This window comes from Phoxinus phoxinus (genome assembly GCF_949152265.1).
Source record: "Phoxinus phoxinus genome assembly, chromosome: 6".
Lineage (NCBI taxonomy): Eukaryota > Metazoa > Chordata > Actinopteri > Cypriniformes > Leuciscidae > Phoxinus > Phoxinus phoxinus.
Window position 1 is genome coordinate 884,325 of NC_136881.1, and position 24,341 is coordinate 908,665.

At 40.7% G+C, this 24,341-nt stretch overlaps 1 protein-coding gene across 4 annotated transcripts in view; it reads right to left on the reverse strand.

Moving 5' to 3' along the window:
• Positions 1–3,203: 3,203 nt before the first annotated feature.
• The window catches only part of rasa3 (RAS p21 protein activator 3), a 54,008-nt gene continuing 32,870 nt past the window's right edge, over positions 3,204–24,341 (reverse strand). Inside the window, exons 9-24 of one of the 4 annotated variants that reach the window (XM_079615393.1) lie at positions 23,910–24,014; positions 22,514–22,670; positions 21,957–22,105; positions 21,015–21,129; positions 17,570–17,644; positions 16,452–16,575; positions 14,325–14,431; positions 14,149–14,226; positions 12,974–13,051; positions 12,653–12,726; positions 10,466–10,584; positions 9,740–9,822; positions 9,072–9,280; positions 8,883–8,986; positions 4,511–4,694; positions 3,204–3,995 (exon numbers count right to left, since the gene is read on the reverse strand). In XM_079615393.1, the coding sequence (XP_079471519.1) occupies positions 3,920–3,995; positions 4,511–4,694; positions 8,883–8,986; positions 9,072–9,280; positions 9,740–9,822; positions 10,466–10,584; positions 12,653–12,726; positions 12,974–13,051; positions 14,149–14,226; positions 14,325–14,431; positions 16,452–16,575; positions 17,570–17,644; positions 21,015–21,129; positions 21,957–22,105; positions 22,514–22,670; positions 23,910–24,014 (1,837 nt within the window). In that variant the 3' untranslated portion in view covers positions 3,204–3,919. Of the gene's footprint in view, positions 3,996–4,510; positions 4,695–8,882; positions 8,987–9,071; positions 9,281–9,739; positions 9,823–10,465; positions 10,585–12,652; positions 12,727–12,973; positions 13,052–14,148; positions 14,227–14,324; positions 14,432–16,451; positions 16,576–17,569; positions 17,645–21,014; positions 21,130–21,956; positions 22,106–22,492; positions 22,671–23,909; positions 24,015–24,341 lie in introns of all 4 variants that reach the window. The other 3 variants (XM_079615394.1, XM_079615392.1, XM_079615391.1) reach the window with 3 other exon arrangements.

Genomic DNA, 24,341 nt, shown 5'->3' on the forward strand with positions numbered 1-24,341 from the left:
AAAGCTGCTTTGAAATGATGTGTATTAAAAGCGCTATATAAATAAATCTGCATTGAAATGAAACTTCTCAGATTTACCAGGACACCAAAGTCAGAGATCTCAACATCAACTCAAAACTGCTCAACATTCATTTTATACAACCTCAGTTGAGTCTGTTTTACAGTTTTAATCGAAAGTATTCATTGCAAAGTTACAGACTTTCAGCTGGTTCAGCAAATCAAACCAAAGTAATTGAAATATCTCAACACAACAAATGTTTCCCCAAATTCAACTGAAAAAAATGCAACTTTTAATGACTTCTGCAGTCTCAACATTATTCAACCCCCTGAATAGAACAACAGCGCAAATCTGCCTCATTAATCAAGGGCCTCATTAGTTGCACCAGGTGTGCTTGAGCTAGAACACATGACATATCTGAACTGGCGAGGTTTGTTGAGTGTCACATTTGACGGCATGTTAGAAATATGGCTAAGTCAAAAAAATGGACCAAAAAGTTAAAGAAGGCAAGGCACTAAATGTTCCTTGAGACCAGGCCCGGCGCCACAAGGGGGCAAAAGGGAGCATTGCCCCCTCAGATCTGATGTGTGCCCCCTCATTTCATTTTTGTATTCATGGTTACAAATGAAATGTTTAACCTTTTATATCACAACTATGCAGTGTTTTCAACCTCATGTTTATTTTAGGTTTCAGACATTTAAATACACATATGGGTGGGTTGGGTGTGATTGGGTTGGGGTGGGTGCGATTGGGTTGGGTGGGATTGGTTGGGATGCGATTGGGTTGGGGTGGGTGCGATTGGGTTGGGTGGGTGGGTGGGTTGGGTGTGATTGGGTGGGTGCGATTGGGTTGGGTGCGATTGGTTGGGTGGGATTGGGTTGGGTTGGGTGGGATTGGTTGGGTGCGATTGGGTTGGGTGGGATTGGTTGGGATGCGATTGGGTTGGGTGGGTGGGTGGGTTGGGTGTGATTGGGTGGGTGCGATTGGGTTGGGTGCGATTGGGTTGGGTGGGTGGGTGGGTGCGATTGGGTTGGGTGCGATTGGGTTGGGTGCGATTGGGTTGGGTGGGTGGGTGGGTGCGATTGGGTTGGGTGCGATTGGGTTGGGTGGGATTGGTTGGGTGGGATTGGGTTGGGTGGGATTGGTTGGGTGGGATTGGGTTGGGTGGGATTGGTTGGGATGGGATTGGGTTCGGTGTGATTGGGTTGGGTGGGATTGGGTTGGGTGGGATTGGTTGGGTGGGATTGGGTTGGGTGGGATTGGTTGGGTGGGATTGGGTTGGGTGGGATTGGTTGGGTGGGATTGGGTTGGGTGGGATTGGTTGGGATGCGATTGGGTTCGGTGTGATTGGGTTGGGTGGGATTGGGTTGGGTGGGATTGGTTGGGTGCGATTGGGTTGGGTGGGATTGGGTTGGGTGGGATTGGGTTGGGTGGGATTGGTTGGGTGGGATTGGGTTGGGTGGGATTGGTTGGGATGCGATTGGGTTCGGTGTGATTGGGTTGGGTGCGATTGGGTTGGGTGCGATTGGGTTGGGTGGGATTGGTTGGGATGCGATTGGGTTGGGTGGGTGGGTGGGTGCGATTGGGTTGGGTGGGATTGGTTGGGTGGGATTGGGTTGGGTGGGATTGGTTGGGTGGGATTGGGTTGGGATGCGATTGGGTTTTGGGTGCGATTGGGTTGGGTGCGATTGGGTTGGGTGTGATTGGTTGGGATGCGATTGGGTTGGGTGGGTGGGTGGGTTGGGTGTGATTGGGTGGGTGCGATTGGGTTGGGTGGGATTGGTTGGGTGGGATTGGGTTGGGTGGGATTGGGTTGGGTGTGATTGGGTTGGGATGCGATTGGGTTTTGGGTGCGATTGGGTTGGGTGCGATTGGGTTGGGTGTGATTGGTTGGGATGCGATTGGGTTGGGTGGGTGGGTGGGTTGGGTGTGATTGGGTGGGTGCGATTGGGTTGGGTGGGATTGGTTGGGTGGGATTGGGTGGTTGGGTTGGGTGGTGGGGTGGGATGCGATTGGGTTGGGTGTGATTGGGTGGGTGCGATTGGGTTGGGTGGTTGGCTGGGATTGGGTGGTTGCGATTGGATTGGGTTGGGTGGGTGCGATTGGATTGGGTGCGATTGGGTTGGGTTGGGGGGGTTGGGTTGGGTGGTTGGGTTGATTACAACTGTATTTCTCCAAAGACGTTTTAGGAGAAACATCTGAGCTCACAAGGAGCTTAAACTTTCCTCCGGATGGAGGGTTATACGGTACAGCAAAACTATATTTGGGATTTCCCCGGAGTCATTTCTCATCTCAGTGATGCTTCTATGTTTAGTGTCTTTGAGAACAGCATTAGATAATAAAGACTCAGACACGGATCTCTTTGCTATTGCCTTCATTTGGAATAAAGAAGCGTGTGTCGTTCCCTCAGCTGGTCTGTACACACGTGTCACATGAACACACATCACACAACACACACGACTGTCCCTTCCGAAGGATCAAAGCTCCTTCATCAATTACTCAATCAAGAATTGCTCATAAGTGACATTATTATTGCATACTTCATACTGTGCGTTTGGATTATTCTGAGGGGGTTTTTCTTCACAAAAGCATTATTCTGTGATATAAAAATAAATAGCAATTCATTTGGGGCTGAAATGCAGAATTACTGAGACATGCATGACTGAAGGATGCACAGGAACACATTAACTCGAATAAAAATACAACTCCATACTAACGTCTGCGGACACAGAAGGAGGAAAGCTTGAGTCTCCAGCGCATATTTCACCCCTAAATCATAAGAAAATAAGAAATGATTTTCCCCATACAGAAAATAAAGCATCAGTATTTGTCAAATAACTGTGAAAAATATTTGGCATTACAATGTGAATTTGAAGGGTTAATAATTGTCTTCAAAATAGTCAGAATGCTAGAAAATGGCTGAATTTCTTTACTAATTATGTAAATATTAAAATATGTGTATACATATATAAATAAATATAAAAATTTAAATATATATATATATATATTACACACATTTACATTTTGTTCATTTAGCAGACACTTTTATCCAAAGTGACAAATGAGGAATACAAGCTATTCATCTTAAGTAAATATATAATGTATAATTCTATATATTTATATATATTCTTTTGATTTAAGAGTGAAATATGACCAGGACATGTTCTTAAGAAATGCATCAAAATAATCACATCCATATCAAACGTCTCAATAAATTGTGACTGCGAGTTATTATTCATTATTAATCAATGAAACACACTCATGCTTCAGGTTCACACACACACACACACACAGTGAATTTAAAACACGTTCCTACAGGACGTGACACACAACAGGAAGTATAAAAACACAAATATCCAGCAGAGACGTTCATGTGATGCTGAACACACACAACTGGACCCACAAACCGTGAGAGACTCGTTTAGTGTCACATGCTGGGATGAGGACGTCTGGCATGCGCTGACACACACGACACGACACGACACGTTTTTCCCACAATGCAGCACTTCTTCAGCTGCTAGCGAAAGGGTGAGTCAATACTGGACACGTCTGAACGGAGGGCAAGTGCAGGCAGAGACAGAGTTACACCAGTTCATCTAGTTACACCAGTTAAAAACAGTTCATCAGAACATCTGAAAACCCTGTGAACGCAAAGGATTGTGGTCCTGAAGACTTCAACTGGAACACTCCGTTATAAAAACATCCACAACTAGAGGACGTCTCATCGCCTTCTAGCGTAAAAACATCATAGAATGTTAAAACGCGTGTGTGAGGCGAAGCTACATCGTCCACATGGCGCGCGTGACGTATGTCCAGAGGAAGCTGTCGTTCGGTTATCGTATAAAAACACCAGAGTTTCAGCTTTCGTCTGTGGCCGCCGTCCTGTCAATCACAACTGTTCCCATGGAGACGGTGGGCGTGGTCAGATGGAGTAGGTGGAGCTTTCTGACTGCTGGCGGATGTAGCACTGGAAGCTCTGATCACCGATTGGATGTTCCCTGTAAACACAAACGTGAAACATTGTAACGGAAAAGGGAAGTTGGAATGTCTAACTACCAACTTGTGCACACAAATAAAGTTGATCAATGTGATTAACTATTTAATCGCACAGCTCTTTATATAAAGTTGGATGAATATTGAGCGGCAGAAATGATCACTGGATCTTTGGTAAGTTGTAAGAATCACTTTATCGAGTCCAACCTTGAGTTTAAACTGATAATCGTTTGTTTTACTGGCGTGTTCACAGTCTCTCCTATTAAAAGCAGTCACTCAGCAGCTCTTCTGCACTCAGTCCGACTGAGGGAGTGTGATCCCGCTGGACAGTGACGTCAATGCATAACCTCTATATAGCAAATCTCAAATGCCTAATGTTTTATTTCATCACAAAATGTAACTATATTATCGCCCATTTCTAATCCGATAAATGCGACTATAAGGCATATAAAGATATATTAAAAACATCATGATTTTGCTGTAAAGCTGCGAGGTGTATTGTGAAAAGCGTGACACTTACTGGCTTCCATACTTGGTTTTCCTGAACTTGTCTCGCTTGTACTGCGTGTGCTGCTGCTCCAGGGTCTGCACGGCGGAGATGACGAGCCTCAGGGTCTTATACGTCTCCTGCGGGTCGTCGATCACAAACGTGGAGTATTCCTCCTGCTCAGGCCCGTCGTACACCGACTTACTGCCACACGCCTCTGGGGGAGAGAAGAGGAGTTACAGGACTCATGCGGCACGTTTGACACCCCATCAGCACTCGCAACAGCAGCGTCAAGGGTTCGAGTCCTGGGGAATGCAGGAACTGATCAAATTAATCCAAAATACACTACCAGTCAAACGTCTTGCATCGGTGGTAAGATTTTTTATGTTTTTTAACCCTTTATATTGGCACCGGCCCGCCGGCGGGCCCGCGGCCATTATATATTTTAAACAGTAATATCCTATACTAAACCTAAACCAATCTTGACAAACTATATGTCATTTGAAAGCTTAAAATCTCTAGTTTTCATTTGTGGTGACCGATTTTTAAAATACATTACAGAGGAGCCGTAATTTATCAATTTGCAACAAGAATATTTTCATACTCCTAAGGCGTGTTCAGACCTTTATTTTGAAATAGTGATGAACATGAAAAATCATGAAAGAATGGTAGAAACCTCCGTTTGTTTTCATGCCAAGAGTTCAAAAGATAGCATCCATTCAATTGTTTTAGAAAAAAAGGTCTGAAAATGTTTTAAATATAAATAAAAAAATTATAGATTTACCATTTGTGATTCACCATTCGTGGCAGCGAGCTATAATGCACATACGTGTTCTTTTTGTGTTTCTTAGAGGTTGAATTCCTTTCAAAATCTGCCAAACTTCCAACACTACTTCTGAATAGGATTTCTACTTCATAAATTGTATGAAAATTGTAAAAATAATGGTTCAGATCCCTCAAACAACATATGGAAATGGAGGCGCCCTTATATGGGCAGTAATGTCAACTAGTGAAAAAGTTTGGTACTGCGCCCAAACAAAATCTCACTGAAAGCTTATTTTTTGAGATATCAACCTAAAATTTTAAACACAACTTGTTCAGATTTTTGCCTTTGATTTTTTTGCATTTTTAGAGTCCTCCAGGTTTTGAAAATATATATTTAATATAAAATATGAATAATTAAATTTTTAACGTTGTACATTTTCATAAACTCAAACTTCTATAACTTTTTTTTCTGTTTAACTTTCTTAATTTATTTCTCTTCTACAAAAATCTGCCAAATGTCTTCTTAAAAACAAGACCAATCTTACATCTATACTCCAAAGCATTCTTGAATTACAACCATTTAAGTTCGGAATGTGCATTTTCATGTATATTCAAAAAAAGGGGGGCGCTTGATAAGGAGTTAAAGAAGTCTCTTCTGCTCACCAAGGCTGCATTTATTTGATTAGAAATACAACAAAAAAACCTGTAATATTGTTAAATATTATGAAAATTTTAAATAACTGTTTTCTATTTTAATATATTTTAAAATGAAATGTATTCCTGTGATCAAAGGTGAATTTTCAGCATCATTACTCCAGTCTTCAGTGTCACATGTTCCTTCAGAAATCACTCTTAAAGGGCACCTATTAAGACATTTAAAATGTTCCTAATGTTGTTTAGGGAGTCCCCAACAACAGTTTTACGTGCATGCAATGTCAAAAAACACTTTTGTTGTCGTATAATATGCATTTATTTTTACCTGATTTGCTCACCGACTCCCAAATGATTCGTTCAACGACTCGTTTTTCCAAACCCCTCCTTTGCGCGGCGCTAATCTGCGATTGGTCAGATGACCCAGCAGTGTTTACAGAGATAATACTTATTGTTTAACACGGAGTACAATGATGCTTTTATCAATTAAATCGTGTTATAATAATGATTATAGTCCACTGCTTTAGTTTGTAGTTAAAAACTAAAAATAAGATAAAGAATTTAATGTTATGTTAGCGAGCATAGCCCAGAGTTCATATTGTAAAAGCACAATCAGTCTTTGTTTGCATTATAAATAAAAAATAATAATAAAAAATGCAGTTACGTTACTACGAGGTATTACTCTATTCTTTAAGACAACTCCGAAAACAATGACAAACACTTCACATATCTCAATACAATTGTCATTGAAGACCTAGAAGCTAAACGGTGCTTACACAACAAACAACATAATTATTAAGCATGCTACATAAAACATAAAAGCAACAATTATTAATAACACTTACAGGTTGTGATACGGAGGAGGAAGCTGAAGCAAATACACTTGGAACTGAACCTTCCTTCAATATCAGCCGGCTCGCGAATACAAGTTTGATTGCATTTAAGTTGGTAAAGCAATCGTCTTCAAAATGGCGTGAACAAAGCACAAGCTCGGACTATACTTCTGTGGTGTAGTTGTGTATATGAATTGTAGCCACTTAGTCTTCAAATGCTCCTCCTTGGGCAGATGAAAAAAGTTTGCTTTTGAGCCGCACTTCAGAACACAGCGTCTCGTCGCCATGATGTTTCCCTGCTGGCCTTGGAGAGCAATAAGTGGGCGTGTCGTATTCAAATAACTTGACAAGTTGACGTCATCTAGTCAGAGAAAAAGCTTCGGTCTTCTAACGATTCATAAAAATGACTCCGAGTCGACTCTTACTTTTGAAAGACAATAACTTTATATACGGTGCACTTTCATATTTCAAACTTTGCAGGATGTTTTTGTTCACTTAGATCTATGTTACACACTACATGAAAGGTACATTTCAAAATTCCATAATAGGTGCCCTTTAAATCTGTGACCCTGGACCACAAAACCAGTCACATGGGTCAATTTTTTTTAAATTGAGATGTATACATCATCTGAAAGCTGAATAAATAATCTCTCCAGTGATGTGTGGTGTGTTAGGATTGGACAATATTTGGTCGAGACAACTATTGAAAATCTGGAATCTGAGGAGCAAAAAAATGTAAACATTGAGAAAATCTCCTTTAAAGTTGTGCATTTATGTTCACGATTGTGCAGCATTCACTCACAAAAATACATGTTTTATATATTTACGGTAGGACATTTACTAAATATCTTCATGGAACATGATCTTAATATCCTCATGATTTTTGGCATAAAAGAAAAATGTATAATTTGACCCATATAATGTATAGTTGTATAATGTATAGTTGCTATTGCCACAGATATACCCGTGCGACTTTAATGAATAGAAAGTTTAAAAGAACAGCATTTATTTAAAATAGAATCTTTTGTAGCATTATTAATGTCTTTACTGTAACTTTTGATCAATTTAATAAATTCTTGATGAATAAAAGTATTGATTTATTTTATTTATTTCCCACCAAAAAAAAAAAAAAATTCTTACTGACCCCAAACTTTTCAACGGTAGTGTTTAATGTTACAAAAGCTTTTATTTCAGATAATGCTGTTCTTTTGGACTTTCTATTCATCAAACAATCCTGAAAATTCAGCTTTGATCACAGGAATAAATTACACTATATATTCACATAGAAAACTGCTGATTTACAATTTAATAATATTTCACTGTTTTTACAGTATTTTTAATCAAATAAATGCAGCCTTGGTGAGCAGAAGAGACTTTTTTTTTTTAAACATGAAAAATCTTACCAATCGAAAAGTTTTGACTGGTAGTGTAATCTTTCGATAATAGTGTCTGCCACCGTAAGAATGTCATGTGACGGATCATATACTCTCTCTCTCTCTCTCTCTCACTCACTCACACACACACACACACACACTCACACACACACTCTCTCTCTCTCTCTCTCTCTCTCTCTCTCTCTCTCTCTCTCTCTCTCACTCACTCACACACACACACACACACACTCACACTCTCTCTCTCTCTCTCTCTCTCTCTCACTCACTCACACACACACACACACACACTCACACACACACTCTCTCTATCTCTCTCTCTCTCTCTCTCTCTCTCTCACTCACTCACACACACACTCACACTCTCTCTCTCTCTCTCTCTCTCTCTCTCACTCACTCACTCACTCACTCACTCACTCACACACACACACACACACACACACACACACACACACACACACACACACACTCTCTCTCTCTCTCTCTCTCTCTCACTCTCTCTCTCTCTCTCTCTCTCTCTCTCTCTCCCTTTCTCTCCCTCTCTCTCTCTCTCTCTCTCTCTCTCTCTCTCTCCCTTTCTCTCCCTCTCTCTCTCTCTCTCTCTCTCTCTCTCTCCCTTTCTCTCCCTCTCTCTCTCTCTCTCTCTCTCTCTCTCACTCACACACACACACACACACACACACACACACACACACACACACACTCTCTCTCTCTCTCTCTCTCTCTCTCTCTCTCTCTCTCTCTCTCTCTCTCTCTCTCTCTCACCCTGCATCTTCACCAGTTTGGACATGTATGTGCTGTAGAGCGAGTAGATCCTCTCGGTCTCTCGGTCTCCATCCACGTCCAGCTGGATGTTGGCGGGAAGACCCCTGAGCGACACAACACACACATGATGACATCACACACCATGCCTCAAGATATGATGATGATGGTGATGGTGAGGCCGAGACTCACCCCGTGCAGGGCGTGCACCCGGGCGCCGCGTCCGCAGACAGCTTGCAGCAGAGCCAGTGCCCGTTGAGGAACGCCGACGGGTGGAACGTGCTCAAGCGCTTGCGGTTGCACTGACTGACTTTGGTCAAGATGTCGATCCAGTCGCGAGCCTCCACGCAGTTATTAGCCTGGATGTAGAGCGCCCTCTCTGGCTGGATGACCTGGAACATCTGCAGGGACCACAAGATGAACATTCAAAACTAAAATGATTCAACATTTCTCACATTATCATTATATTCACTATAGTTTAGAAAATGGTGATGCAGAACTCAGTTGATATCTGACAGGTTTTGTCCGTCCTTCTGTTAGACTGTCTCACACACACACACACTCACACACACACACACACACACAGGTTTTGTCCGTCCTTCTGTTAGACTGTCTCACACACACACACACACTCACACACACACACACACAGGTTTTGTCCGTCCTTCTGTTAGACTGTCTCACACATGAATTATGTTGAATATCTGTCAGCTGGTAAATTTAACTACACAATTAGATAATACCAGTTTAGCTCCACCAGTGACCAAGCAATGCTTCATGTGTTCAGTGTGTGTGTGTAAAGAGCATTAGCAGTTACACACACACACTTCAGCAGAACATGACCAGCTCATCGGACTCACGTTCTTCATCTTGAAGGACTCTTCCTCGAGTCTCTCCACAGCCAGGATGTTTTCTATAGGGATGCTGCAGAGAGCGCCCTCTCCTGGACACAACACACACACACACACACACTTATCAATGACCAACACACACACACGCTCATCAATCACCAACACACACCGGGCGGGATGGATGGAAGTATAACCGGAGTACAGACAGGAACATCTTTGAATTATTAGTGTAATGTTTCTCTATATGGAGCGTTATTGAGATATTCATGATGATGTCCTGATGATCGGATCACACACACACACACGCACACGCACGCACACGCACGTGCACGCGCACACACACGCTCATCCACAGACGCCTCACGCACGCACGCGCACACACACACGCACACACACGCACGCGCACACACACACGCACACACACGCACACGCACGTGCACGCGCACACACACGCACACGCACATGCACACGCTCATCCACAGACGCCTCACGCACGCACACACACACGCACACACACACGCACACGCTCATCCACAGACGCCTCACGCACGCACACACACACGCACACACACACGCACACGCTCATCCACAGACGCCTCACGCACGCACGCACGCACGCACACACGCACGCACGCACACACGCACACACGCACGCACGCACACACACACGCACGCACACACACACACACACACACACACACACACACACACCTGTAGTGAGAGTTCAGGACAAACCTTTTGCGTTACCTTTGGTTTTGTGGTAGGTGAACTCGTGGTTAGTGAGGCGGAACCATCTCTTCTTGAAGTTCTTCAGACCGAAGCGGTTTCGCCCTTGAGCTCGTTTGATCATGAACCTGGAAGACCAGAACAGAGAAGCTCAAACTCCCTCCAGTCTCAATCACACACTAACATTCACATGAACAGCCCACACACACACACACACACACACACACACACACACACACACACACACACTCAAGGTTATGAGCAAACCTTCTTCCGGTAATAGACCGATCGTTCAAAGTTATCCGGTCTTTAAGAATGTTCTCAAAATGTTAGCACACAAACATTATATATACGAATATATGATTTTCAGTAAATGTTGTGTAAAATACGTGAATATTAAATATCTGCATTCTCATTACTTCAGTGATGGGATCCTTTTAATATTTCAATAGATGGAAATTGAGAATAAATGATGAGAAAATGGAGCACAGCTCAAGTGTGCGTGCGCGCACACACACACACACACAGAGAGAGACACGCACACACACTCTTACACTCACACACACACAGACACACACACGCACACACACACACACTCTTACATTCACGCACGCACGCACACACACACACACTCACACTCTTACATTCACGCACGCACGCACACACACACACACTCACACTCTTACATTCACGCACGCATACACACACACAAACACACACACACAATCTTACACTCACTCTCACTCACACACACACGCACACACACACACGCGCGCACACACGGACACACACTCACACTCTTACACTCGCACACACACACACACACACTTTTTTGCAACATCTGATCAGTCTTTGTCTGGGTTTGCATCAATCTATCATCTGTGCTCTAAACATCAGATGTGTGTGTGTGTGTGTGTGTGTGACGAACTGGTGTGACATCATTGCGAACAAAATCAGGCCAAACGAAGTTCACTGGAGGAGATTAAAACATCTTTCTGGAGAAGTTCGCTTTAACCGTTAAACACCCTGAGCTCCGATTGGTCCGTGTGCTGATGATGTAATAGGTGGGTGTGGCTCTGAGGCTCCGCCTTCTTTTAATCTTCTCCGGTTCATTTCTTTCCGAACTCCTGTTTTCTGTCATTTTTGTTGTGCGTTATTTTGTAGAGAGGAAAGCGCAGCGTATATTCGTCTGAATATTAGCGGCGGCGGGATGTTCGCTAACAGTGTTGGTGTTTCCAACTTCTTTCTGAGCAGCCTGGTCTCGGGTTTGAGCTCGCTAACAGGGAAGGGAGAGTTGGGTTGGGTACCGTTCACATTTTGACTGATACCAGTCCCTGAAAGTCGGTGCCGGTACCCAACGGTACGTTTACCTCAATAACTCAATAAAGAAACAAAGTCATTTGTAGAAGTGTTTGAATATTAATAAAAACAACCATTTTAGTAATAATGGAAAAAAAAAAATCCATGAAATGTTTTGTTTTCCACAAATTCTGTGTTGTGAATTTTCTAATGATCAAATGAAGACATAAAACATTAATGTAATCGATCTTTTATATGAAATCAAACTTTTTTTTGTCAAACAACATGCGGCACAACTGAGCTTTATACTGTTAAAATTACAACATAGAAGAAAAAGTGTGTTTTTCGATCATTTATTATTATTAGTGTAATATATTATAAAGTTAAACCAAACTTTTATTTTGACGGGTTTTGAAGAGCTTTGAGTTTCCGTGTGCTAATGATATTCTCACATGAAACTGTAAACTGCTGATGAACTTCAGTGATTCTCAGAGCGGCTCTGGAGCTGAAGTTCATGCGTACATCTTCTGAGAAACAACGAGCGTCACGTGTGCTCCAGTGTGTGTGTGTGTGTGTGTGTGTGTGTAGTGAGTTCGGTCCCCAACCCTAAGGGAGAGTCCAGCAGGAACATCACGACTAAAACAGAGATTTGGATAATCTAGTTCAGTCTCAGATACTGGGGAGGTCATGATGAGGGTCACGAGGTCAAAGGTCACAATGGCATCTAACACAGGCGAGTCTTACCTGCCAGAGCTCTTGGCGTCAAACCTCTTAATAATGAGTTTAACGCTCCTGCGTCCAGCAGAGAAACAAACACACACACACACACACTGATAAAGCCTCTGTGTCATGTGACGGCCGTACGAGCCGTGTGATTGGACCGTGAGCGTCTCTCACCCTTCCTTCAGCATGATGGGCGTCTCGATGCTCTTCTGATCCCACCGGGCCGAGGACGATATCAGATCCAGGAACTGTGACAGAGAGGAAGGAAGTGTGTGTGTGAAGTGTCTGAATCAGTTCTGCTCACACGTGTCACTGGTGTCTCTGTATGAAGAGTTATTGTGTATAATATCTCAGTTTACTGTATTCTGCTCTCCTCACTTACAGAAATGAACTATAGTGTCCTGCACACACTAGTGAACACTATCACAGATGATATCGTGTGTCTGAGTAATGCTGGGTAATGCTAGGTCTGCCTGTGTGATGCTCGAGACTCACGTTCTTCACCGCATCTGCGTACTTCTGCTCATTGAAGTAGTCGTAGAAAGCGGCCATGTAGGACTCTTTGAAGTTGGCCTGTAACAACGAGAACAGAAGAGCTTAATGTTCACATTCAGTCAAAACATTATTTATGAATGTTTTAAAAATGTTTCTTCTTGGTTATGAACGTTCAGGGCAAATTCCATTCTTCAAACATTATGGAATGTTACTTTTAAATGTTCTCTGAAAGTTCTGAAACAAGTTACATTTAAAAAATGAATTATGTCCAACTAAAACTTAGCGTCCAACTCGCGCTTTGAGAACATTATGACAGTCCAGTAACGTCCTATTAATCAGAATATCAGTGTTTACGTCACCATCACTACATATTAATGAGTTAAAAAGCATTCACATTTTTTAATCAACCTAAATGTTTTTTTTTTATTGAAATGCTTTCACTGTATATACAACACAAGCCTTGTTATGCTGTGGCATTACTTGTTTTTTATTAAAAATAATAGTATGATCTTTACAGAGTTGTTATTTTGTTAAAAATATATATTTGCGCTAATTGAAATGAAGCTGAAATTAGTTAATAAATTATATTGGATGGAAAACATAAAAAACATAAAAAAAATGTTAGCCATGAAGAAAAAAATGTGAAAAAAGTTTTAAATATTAAAATGACTAAAACTAAAACGTAGTATAACATTTATTTAAAAAATATATATATATATATATAAAAACAACAACGAATAAAGCACATCACAAAATTACTAAAACTAAAACAAAAATGTATTAATTAAATCTACCATATATAGAAATATTCAAAAAACTAAAATGAACAAAAATGGCAAAAGCACATATAAAATTATTAAAAGTAAACCTGAAAGAACATTTTATTTGTTTAATTTAATATATATTTTTTGAAATATTGAAAAAAACACAAACTAATGAAAATGCCGAAAGCACACATATACTGTACACACACACACATAAATAAATATATATATATATATAAATAAACATTTCAGGAAGTGACGTCATCACGGTCCAGACAGAGGACAGTTTCTCTTACAGTCCTTATCATTAGTTGCAATGTTTTCATGCTATAATGAATCATATATTCCACTGTAGATGATGTAGCACTGCAGGATGTGTAAATTTGAAAGAAGTGTTGTGAACACACTCACAGACTTGGACTTGGCCAGGCTTCCCAGAGTCTGGATGGTTTTGGAAATGAGCGTCAGCGTCCGAGACGTGCAGGGATCCTTCACACAGACAACAAGAGACAAAGCGGATGAGAATCAAGCATGGGATGAGGACGAAGAGCCGAACGGAGTGTGTGTGGGGTGTGTCGTACACACACCGGGTGATGAGGTCGCAGGTGGAAGAGGCTCGGGGACAGGATCGCAGGAGCGAAGAAGCGGAGGAAGATGAAGCTACTGACCGCCGTGTAGCGGACGTCCGGGTCGACTGAGAACACACACACACACACACACACACACACATCATCATCATCATCATGAATCTCACGGCTCCAGATAATAAATAATGTGTTCTGAGAACGTTTGGATAACGTTCCCATTAAGTTCTGAAAACGTTATTTCTGAATGTTCTCTGAACGTTTGAAACATCCATAATGTTTAAAAAAAAATAAAAAATGAAGGGAACAAAATTAAAAAAAACAAAAAACAGTTTTTAAAATATATAGATTTTTTTTTTTTAAATCCCCTGTTATATGAATGTAAGGGAACATTCAATTCTTCAAACATTATGGAAACGTTACTTTTTAATGTTCTATGAACTTTCCGAAACACGTCATAACATTTAAAAAATGTTAGATACATTTCAGAATAATGCACAGGTAAAAAATGTTTATGTTTTGAGAAGATTATAAAACCAGATAACTTTGAATGAAACGTTCATTTGTTCCTGCTTTGAGAGAACATGGATGTGTGGTGTTGACGTGTGGCCTGAAGGTGGCGGTGTAACACTGCCGGATAAACTGGAGAACACGAGAAGTATTCTGGAGAAACACTGATGTGTGAGGGCCTTTCCAAACACACACACTTGCGGTCTTTGCACTGACCACTAGTCTACATACATGACGTATTTCCTGCGTGTGGCTTGGTGTGAAGAAGTGTGTGTGGAGCGTTTGATCACCCGATGGGACACACTGATAATGGGGAACACTTTACAATAAGGTTCATTAGCTAACATTATTATTAACTAACATGAACTAACACCCAGCAATACATTTGTTACTAAATAAAAAGACACTTTAATAATTTGTTTTACAACCAAATTACACGAAATGAGTTTCTCTCACGCGATTTCCCGAACCTAATGCATGATGGGATACGCTTAGCCTCGAATACCGCTCCGATTTTTTAGACATGGGACAGTCCTGCGCACTTGCTGTCTCGTGTGCGCGCGCTCAAGTGGCCAAGTGTGTGTATCTGGAAAAGCCCTGAGTTACAAGAGTCATTACTGCTAACCTCAGAAACTGACATCCGAATGTGTTCAGATGCTTATCAGCCGCTTTAGAGACCATTAAACTACTCTCAAAACCACAGACGAAAGACTTCTGGTGTCGTCTTGCAGACTCTGGTGGGCAACACGGGTTTCACTTTTGTTTTCACAGAGCTGTTCACATAATGTAACGTTCAAAATGAAGCAGGCAGAAGAGACTGTGTTCAAATCTGTGATGAGAACAACGACATCATGAAGTGAGCGAGTGACCGAGACTGTAACACAACTACAGTGAAGCGAAGAGATCTGACTCCACTTTTGTGTACATGAACAGTGTGAATGCAAACGAGAACTGGGACTTTTTCTTCCAAGTCACTGGTTTTAAACTCCTTTAACCCCTTAAGCTCCACCCCCTTTTTTAAATAGACATGAAAATGCACATTCCGAACTTAAATCGTTGTAATTCAAAAATGCTTTGGAATATAGATGTAAGATTGTTTTTAAGAAGACATTTGTTATAGATATATAAGACTAGATTTTATTATAAAGAAGACATTTGGCAGATTTTTGTAGAAGTGAAATAAATTAAGAAAGTTAAACATAAAAATAGTTATAGAAGTTTGAATTTATGGAAATTTACATTGTTAAACATGTAATTATTCATATTTTATATAAAATATATATTTTCAAAACCTGGAGGACTCTAAAAAAAAATCTATTCACATTTCAAGCCTTTATTTATTATAATTTTGATGATTATGGCGTACAGCTTATGAAAACCTTTTTACAATATTAAAATTTTGAATTTGGGGTTTTCATAAGCAAATAAAGGCTTGAAATATCTCACTTTGCATGTAATGAGTCTATATAATATATTAGTTTCACCTTTTAAGTTGAATTACTGAAATAAATGAACTTTAGCACCATAAAAAAAAAAAAAATCCAGTTTCACCAGTAATGTTTTCATAGCTTAATGTGAACGTTAGCAAAGCGCTCTTAGAGCGTGTGTGTGAGCGCTCACCTTGAAAGCGTGAGGCCGCAGACTCTCTCAGGGAGAAGAAGATGTCACACATGACCGTCGGGCAGCTCACGCCCGAGCTCGTGATGGCGCTGAAGATCCGGTCCACGTACTGACGGAGGTTCTCCTGACCAGACAATAACACACAAGAAGATTATTAGAAAATAACAGATTGCCGTGATAGTCGCCATTCTCTCTTCAACAATTCTGAAAAAATGAGAATATGGTGCAAAAAAAAAAAAAATTTATTTCAGTAATTCAACTTAAAAGGTGAAACTAATATAATATATAGACTCATTACATGCAAAGTGAGATATTTCAAGCCTTTATTTATTATAATGTTGATGATTATGGCTGAAAACCCCAAATATTGATATATAATCATCAAAATTATAACAAATAAAGGCTTGAAACGATATTCTAATATTTCGAGTTTCTCCTGTAGAAGCTTGCATGGTTAAAGTGAAGTGCAAATGCAATCGTGGGCTTTACTGCATGAGATATGCGGATTCATCAATGCACATTATCGTGTTAAACTCATGTTCCTTGATATGCATCTTGAATCAGAATAAGTTCCTCTTCCTCTTGGAGCGACTTCTTCATGAAAGTGAAGTCTATTTTTCTCCTCTATTGTGACGTATATCGAGTGAAGCGCTTCTGGAGCAAGAACACATGTGGGCGGGGCTTGAGTGTGTCTGTGGGGAATTGATTGGATGGTTGTGGTTTGCTATTGGCTGAACTCATGTGAGTGACAGGTTATAGCCCCGCCCACATCATCAGAGAAGAGATGCTGCAAGAGGAACTTATTCTGATTCAAGATTACCAGGAACTTCAATTTAACACAATAATATTTAGAATAAACACGACAATATTCCATAAAAAACAAGAATTGAACACATTAAAGTTAATAACTAATGATCTTTAAAGCGGAAGTGAATCAATCAGAACTAACTTTATCTGGACAATAGCTTCATTCTAGATCTGCTGTAAAGCTGAACACTGTTCCTGTAATCTCCTGTGATCTCTGTAACGCTGCTGTGACACTCTATATTGCTGAAGCGCTGTATAGATGAGGAGACTCGACTGAGTTTATTCACCAAAGCAAAAGCCAACAGACTCACCCTGTTAGTGTCCAGGTTCTCCGACTCCTTCAGCTTGACGGGGTCGATCTCACACGGTTTGTGGTCGGCGCAGATCTGCACACAAACAACAGTGAACGAAACGCTCGTGACGAGCATCGGCTATAATTAGGGACGAGGATCGTATGAATTTTAACAATTCCAATTCCTATTTCGATTCTGCTTATCGATTCCAATAAGGCAAAAAAAAAAAAAAAGTACAATATTATTCACATTTAGTCTTATTGCAAAAACATTTAATTGTAGCTGGATATCATGAACACAGATCAACAGGCTAGAGAACACTTCGCCTGTGGTTTAATAATACCATTGAAAACAACTAACCTAACTAATATAAATGTAAAACATTATTAAAGACAAGTTAACACTCAGTAATTAAAAAAGAACAAATAAAAAATTAGCAATCACAGCGGGTGTAGACACAACTGAACAAAGATGCGATTGAAATAAACAGTGCTTTAAGATTTTCAGGTAGAGAAACTGTAATCAAATGTAAAAAAACACTGCACTTTATTAATAAAATATACATTACAAATATAGTTACTAAAGTTATTGAGTCAAGAACGAGTGAATTCTCTCTTGTCTTCTGTTGATTGATTAGTGTTATTATAGAGACGGCAGCAGGAATATTAGTGCTGTCACTTTAAAGCTACAATATGTAAGATTTTTGTACAAAATTTTTCCAAAAGTCACTTGCACAGTGTGATATATTTCCTGCAGTTGTGTACTTACAATATCCCAAAAGTCTCCAAATATTTTTTATTTCAGAGAAATTCCAATTTTAAATAATGTACCGTCACGGAAAAAAATGTTGCCTGTCACTGACGCAATATCCGCGCTATTCTCGGTTTCCGCCCGTACAGCCGTAGCCATGACGTAACCATGGCGACAAACGTGGACAACTGCGTAGTGCGTAACGTTTAGCGACACGCTGTTCTTATTTCGCTCAAACATTATGGGCCATGGCAAGCAGACTTTGGGACCAAAAAGGAGAACTACAATGAGGATCAATATCGGCGAGATGCCGAGAGCTAGCGTCCGCGGCTAACACCGACTCGACAGAGCTTCACGAGTCACGACTTGACAGCGACACCGCTCTTGAACATTCTTTATTAGACAGGTGAGCAAATGTACATAAAACTAATCAATGTTATATAGCTCAACATGATGACATGTTAGAATATGATCTGTATGTTATTCTAACGTTGATCTAGCGTACTGCTAGTTTCATATAGCAAACGAACTAACACATAGAATAACATTAGAACTTTAACACACTCAAATGCAGTTTAGTGTGATAGTGTAACGTTAGACCAAGTGACACAAATTTAATTCGTCTAATAAACTGTCCTGTGTGAGTAATTCAGCACTTGCGGGTAGTTTGGTAGAATTAAATATTCATTTTCCTTTATATCCGCGGGACTCGCGTGTTATATCTGTCTATTATTAGCAATCGCGCCCTGCTTCATACCTCTATAATGTTAAAAAAATGAATGTTTTCACTCATCCATTAACATTATTAGATCCATCAGCTTGACAGCAAGTCCCAGCATTCAGCTTGTCACTGCGTCATCAACAGTGTTGCCACAGTTACTTTGAAAAAGTAATCAGATTACTGATTACTCCTTTAAAAAGTAACTTAGTTACTTTACAGATTACTTGATTTTAAAAGTAACTAAGTTAGATTACAAGTTACTTTATTAGTTACATTCAGCAGCAGCCGACAACACCCCCACCGCCTCAACATAAAAATGACAACCGGTTTTGCTAACACTCACTTTTTTGGAAGTGCATTTTTAACAGTAACTTCAACAATATATCTCCTAACATTTTAAGTTGAACTTAAAAACTATTTCCTGAAAAAAATACATGTTTTTATAAAAAAATTGTAAATAAAGACAGTCTTTCTTGACTTCACTTAACATAAATACATGTTTTTTTTATTTTATAAAATAATGACAGTCTTTCTTGACCCGACTCCAAATGTTTCTTCAAATTTGATGTAGTTTTTTTTTTTTTTTGTAGCTAGATAGGTGACGCGTTCATGTAACATAAGGGTGGCGTTGCCAATAAAGCACCTACAAGCTCACAAAGAACCGGCAAAATTAATGATTATGAATATGTCAAATATAGCAAGAAGACATTTTAATTGTTTATAAATAAAGAAGTGTTTTCTGTCAGTGTCGGCTGCAAAGATGAAGTTGACGATGCTGATTTGCGATCTTCACTGTAGTGAACGCGCCAGAGAGAAATGCACATTTCATACGGATTACATAAGCAGAGAGCAGTCTGTTTTCGTTTCGAATTGTTCTGTTTAAAAGTAGACATTTCAATATAAAAATAGCCTCCGTGTCGTGATTATCTATGGTCTGCTATATTTAGCCTACTTTATTTATTAAATCCAGGCAATTGGTCGATGAAACATTGATTAAAATTAAGATAAAATTAATACAAAACGAAATTCACTTTAAAGAAATGCTTTGTGCGTTCGGTTTGAGGTCTCTGTGAAAAAGCAGTAGCCTATTTTAGTGTCGCTTTCGGAGCGGTCACGTCCAACGGAGAACTGTCGCGTCCGTAACATTGTTTTTTCCTCATAAATGTGAACACGAAAAATAAAATAAAAATGGATATTTTATGTTCTCTGGAGAGCCAACCCTTCTTCATCCGGTGGGTAGTATTACTTTTGGTTTGCGCAGTGTGTATTTCTCTCATATTAAATATAAAACGCATGTGTGTAGACTGATATTTTTCTAATGTCTGGACTTCTTTATTAAGGGAGTATGGATATATAAACAGACGTTTCAATATATTGGTATATTAAATGCATTTTCTGATCATTTATCGCTACTTCATTATATTATATTTAAAGTTTTTTTTACTGCAAATGTCACGTCCATAACGCTGGAATTGCCTGATTTTAAAGAATTTATCCTCAACTAGTTTTGTGGTGTTTCGGTTTCATATCGCATTACAGCCCTAATTTTTACTGAGGAAAATGGCAAAAATAGTAACGCACAGTGACTTGGATAAGTAACTTTAATCTGATTACTGGATTGGAAATAGTAACGCGTTAGATTACTCGTTACTGAAAAAAGTGGTCAGATTAGAGTAACGCGTTACCGGCATCACTGGTCATCAACCATGCCTGTGTTATTGTAAGAGGCTAGCGACCCCTAGCGGTGAAAACAATTACATATTGTAGCTTTAAGAGCTCCTCAGTATACTGTAGATACACACGCCTGCAGCACTGAACACAGTCGTCTCACGCTTGACAAGTCATATTGAAATGCTCACAAAGGAATCGATTAGAGGAATCGAATTAAAATGTTTATAATAAGTATCCGATTCCTGACCTCAAGTTTTTGATAGCAGAATTGGAATATTGCGATCCCCAACCCTAGCTATGCAGCAGGAGACTGAGACTCACCTCATCGATGATGGGCTTGAGCGTGACCCGCAGGTAATGCATCCCCGCCAGCTTCATGGTCTCATCGATGCATTTAGACGTGAGCGAGTTTCCCCGGAATATGGTGTTGGGATCCCTGCGGAGACGAGAGGACGGTGAGGAAGGGGTGGAGACGTGTGTGTGACTGTGTGTGTGTGTTAGAGGTCTGCTTCGGGTTAATGTTTAATGAATAGCCTCGGGTTCGGGTTTGTAACTAAGAAAAACGCTCTAGGCTACATGTATATTGTTAGCGTGCCGTATGCTAGCTGTGTTGTGACCGTAAATACGAGCACGCGAGAGAGAAAGCACGTGTGCAGTTTCAGCTCCTCCTCTGAGTGTGTGTTGTGACTGAAATATAGCCCGCGGGAGCACACCATGTGCAAAACAGTTTTGTAAAATGATATGAATTATTTTTATTTTATCATATTTCATTTTACAAAACTGATTTGTACGCGCGCACTATTTCATTCACAACACCCAATCAGAGGAGGAGCTGCACCATCAACTCTCTCTGCTGTTCTCTTCCTTCATAACTCGCACTGAGAAGGAGATATTTATATATATTTGTGTAAATTGTTGTGCAACTGCGAGAAGTTTGTTTTGAAGTTTAACGTTTGAGTCCCAGAGGAATCTGTGACGGTTTCTCCTGATCATCCACAGCACAGGATCGTAGTTAGTAAGTGCTTTATCTCTTATTCTCTTGTGTGCTGACGGCCTGTGCCGCGGGGAAACGGTGTTAGCACATGTGTTTAATTATCGTTGCAAGCAATCATAAAATACAGAATATTGCAAAAAAAAAAAGGTGTTTACTGTGAGAAACGCATAAAATATAACCGTAAAGGTCGGGTCGGGTTAAATGATGGCTTCAGTTTAAAGCCTGTGCAGACCTCTGGTGTGTGTGTGTGTGTGTGTGTGTGTACTCACTGCGTGCGGTTGATCTCTGCATGTGCGATGGCACTGAGGAAAGGCACGATCTTGCCGTAATGCAGGAAGAGTCGAACTAGCGGGACGGCAGCCTCTTGTTTCTCACGACACGCCTCGCCCAAGATATGAGCCGCCGACGCCGACACGGGCTGAGCGCACAACATGTGATTTATCAAGGAATCAACGCACACCAATGCTATTTTTTCTAAATATCATAATCATTTGTTAACAAACAAGTATTCATTACTTCAATGAGCTCATTGTTTCTGCATTAAATTACTACATTGTTTAAATTCATACACTTTTAGCTAACTGTGACTTTGTATATGTACATTTCTGAAATACATAAGTTAGACAGTTTCCTCTGTAAACTGTACTGTGGACTCATGCACTTCTGTAAAGCTGCTTTGAAATGATGTGAAAAGCGCTGTACAAATAAACGTGAATTGAACAAATTAGAGTCAATAACAGTGCATTATGGATCTATTGTATAGGACACATGTATTGGCAAACAAGACTGAGGAAGAGAGACACACCTTTGCGGTGACCTCACTGACCTCGACGTGCGCGGACTGCAGGAGCAGGTCCCGGAGCGGGTTATAATGCTCCGTGAGGAACACGTGGTCCTCCGTGTAAACGATGTTGAGCCGTAACGAGCCCAGCTCATCAGCCTTCACAGATTTGTGCCCATTATCTCTGGGCTGCAGAAAGTACCTGAGAGAGAGCGGAGGGTGAGCTCCTGAAAGCACGAGTGTCTTACAGTGCTGGGCGGAACACCGGTTCATACTGGCGTTTCATTTTGTGATGATTTTAATATACCGCAATACCGGTGTATGTCGCTTTAAAGGGGTCGTCGGATGCCCATTATCCACAAGTTGTTATGATTCTTTAGGGTGTTCATGTAAAGTTAGTAACATACTTTGGTTAAAATTCCACAATGGTTGTGTAAAACACCCTTTACCTCCTCAAAAACAGCGACCCGTTCCGGTGCATGTCTCTTTAAATGATAATGAGCAACTGCTCAGCGTCTGCTGTGTGACGAGGTGTCCAGCAAACAAGCTAAGAAACCCAGAAATAAGTGTTAATAAGCAGTCGACCCCAAAAAACGAGTGTTTAAGGACTTAAAAGCGTAAATTGTGGGATCCTGACACTCAGTATGCACTAGAAACACAGTTGCGTGAGCAGTGAGTTAAACATTTGGTCACTGGTGAGTCAAATATCCAGATGTCAGTTTTATATTATATTTCTGTAAGATAAGCGATCCTGTGTTGCTGATGACGTTCTCCTCCAGCGGGCGTACGCTAGTTCTCAGAGTAATGAGACACGTTACGCTCTGTCTCTGTCTGTCCACTTTTAAGTCCTTAAACACTCGTTTTTTGGGGTCGGCGGCGTATAAACACTTATTTCTGGGTTTCTTAGCTTGTTTAGCTTAGCTGGACACCTCGTCACACAGCAGCTTTTAGGCTTTTCTCTGTCTTTAGTTAGAAGCAAGAAATGACCACGAGGAGCCTCTCGAGTCAATGGAGGCGGGTGGATTGTTTTCCCCCGTGGTGTGGGCGTGGCGTAAATACGCTCTGTCTCTATTTCCTCTCTCAATCAGTAGAAAATGTGGTTAACACCCAGACATGCTTGGAAAAAAAACTTCATATATCGTGAAACCGGTATAATTTAGAAAAATACTGTGATATGCATTTTTGGTCCTACCGCCCAGCACTAATGTATATAATATAAGGGGGTCTGTGAAAGTCACAAATGTGAAAAGAGCCCAAGTTAGAGAGAAGTCTCATCTCCCTGATCACTAGCAGAGATCTCACGGCCCTCATTACATCAGAACGGACCAATGGCCTCCAGTGTACGCACTTCTACTCATCAACAAGGACAATCATTTATTTCACTGCCCATTGACACTACAGTTTGGGGCGACACAGAACACACGCGTGACGAGGCTCGTACCATGCGTCATGAACACCCGACTGTCCCAGAACCTTCAGCTGAACCCGTACCTCTCCCAGAAACTCGTCTCCGAACTTCAGATTGCTGGCGTTCCACAGATCCACCCTGAGAAGAGAGTCAGAGCGCTCGTGAAGTACACATATCATTTTTTATATTGTTCACTAGTGTGTTCAGGACACTATAGTTCATTTCTGTAAGTGAGGAGAGCAGAATACATTAAACTGTGACATATTATATTCCAAATAGATTCTGATTGGCTGTCATCAGCTGGAAACGAGATCGTGTCTCTGTTATTGTTACTCCTGTACCTTTAGGACGTTTTTTTTTAACTATATTGTTATCATGTGAATGGGCCTTTGTTCGCCGCTCCATCAGCAGCTGGCGTGAGAATGGCCATGTACAGGTTACACAACAACTCAAATCACAAAAGAA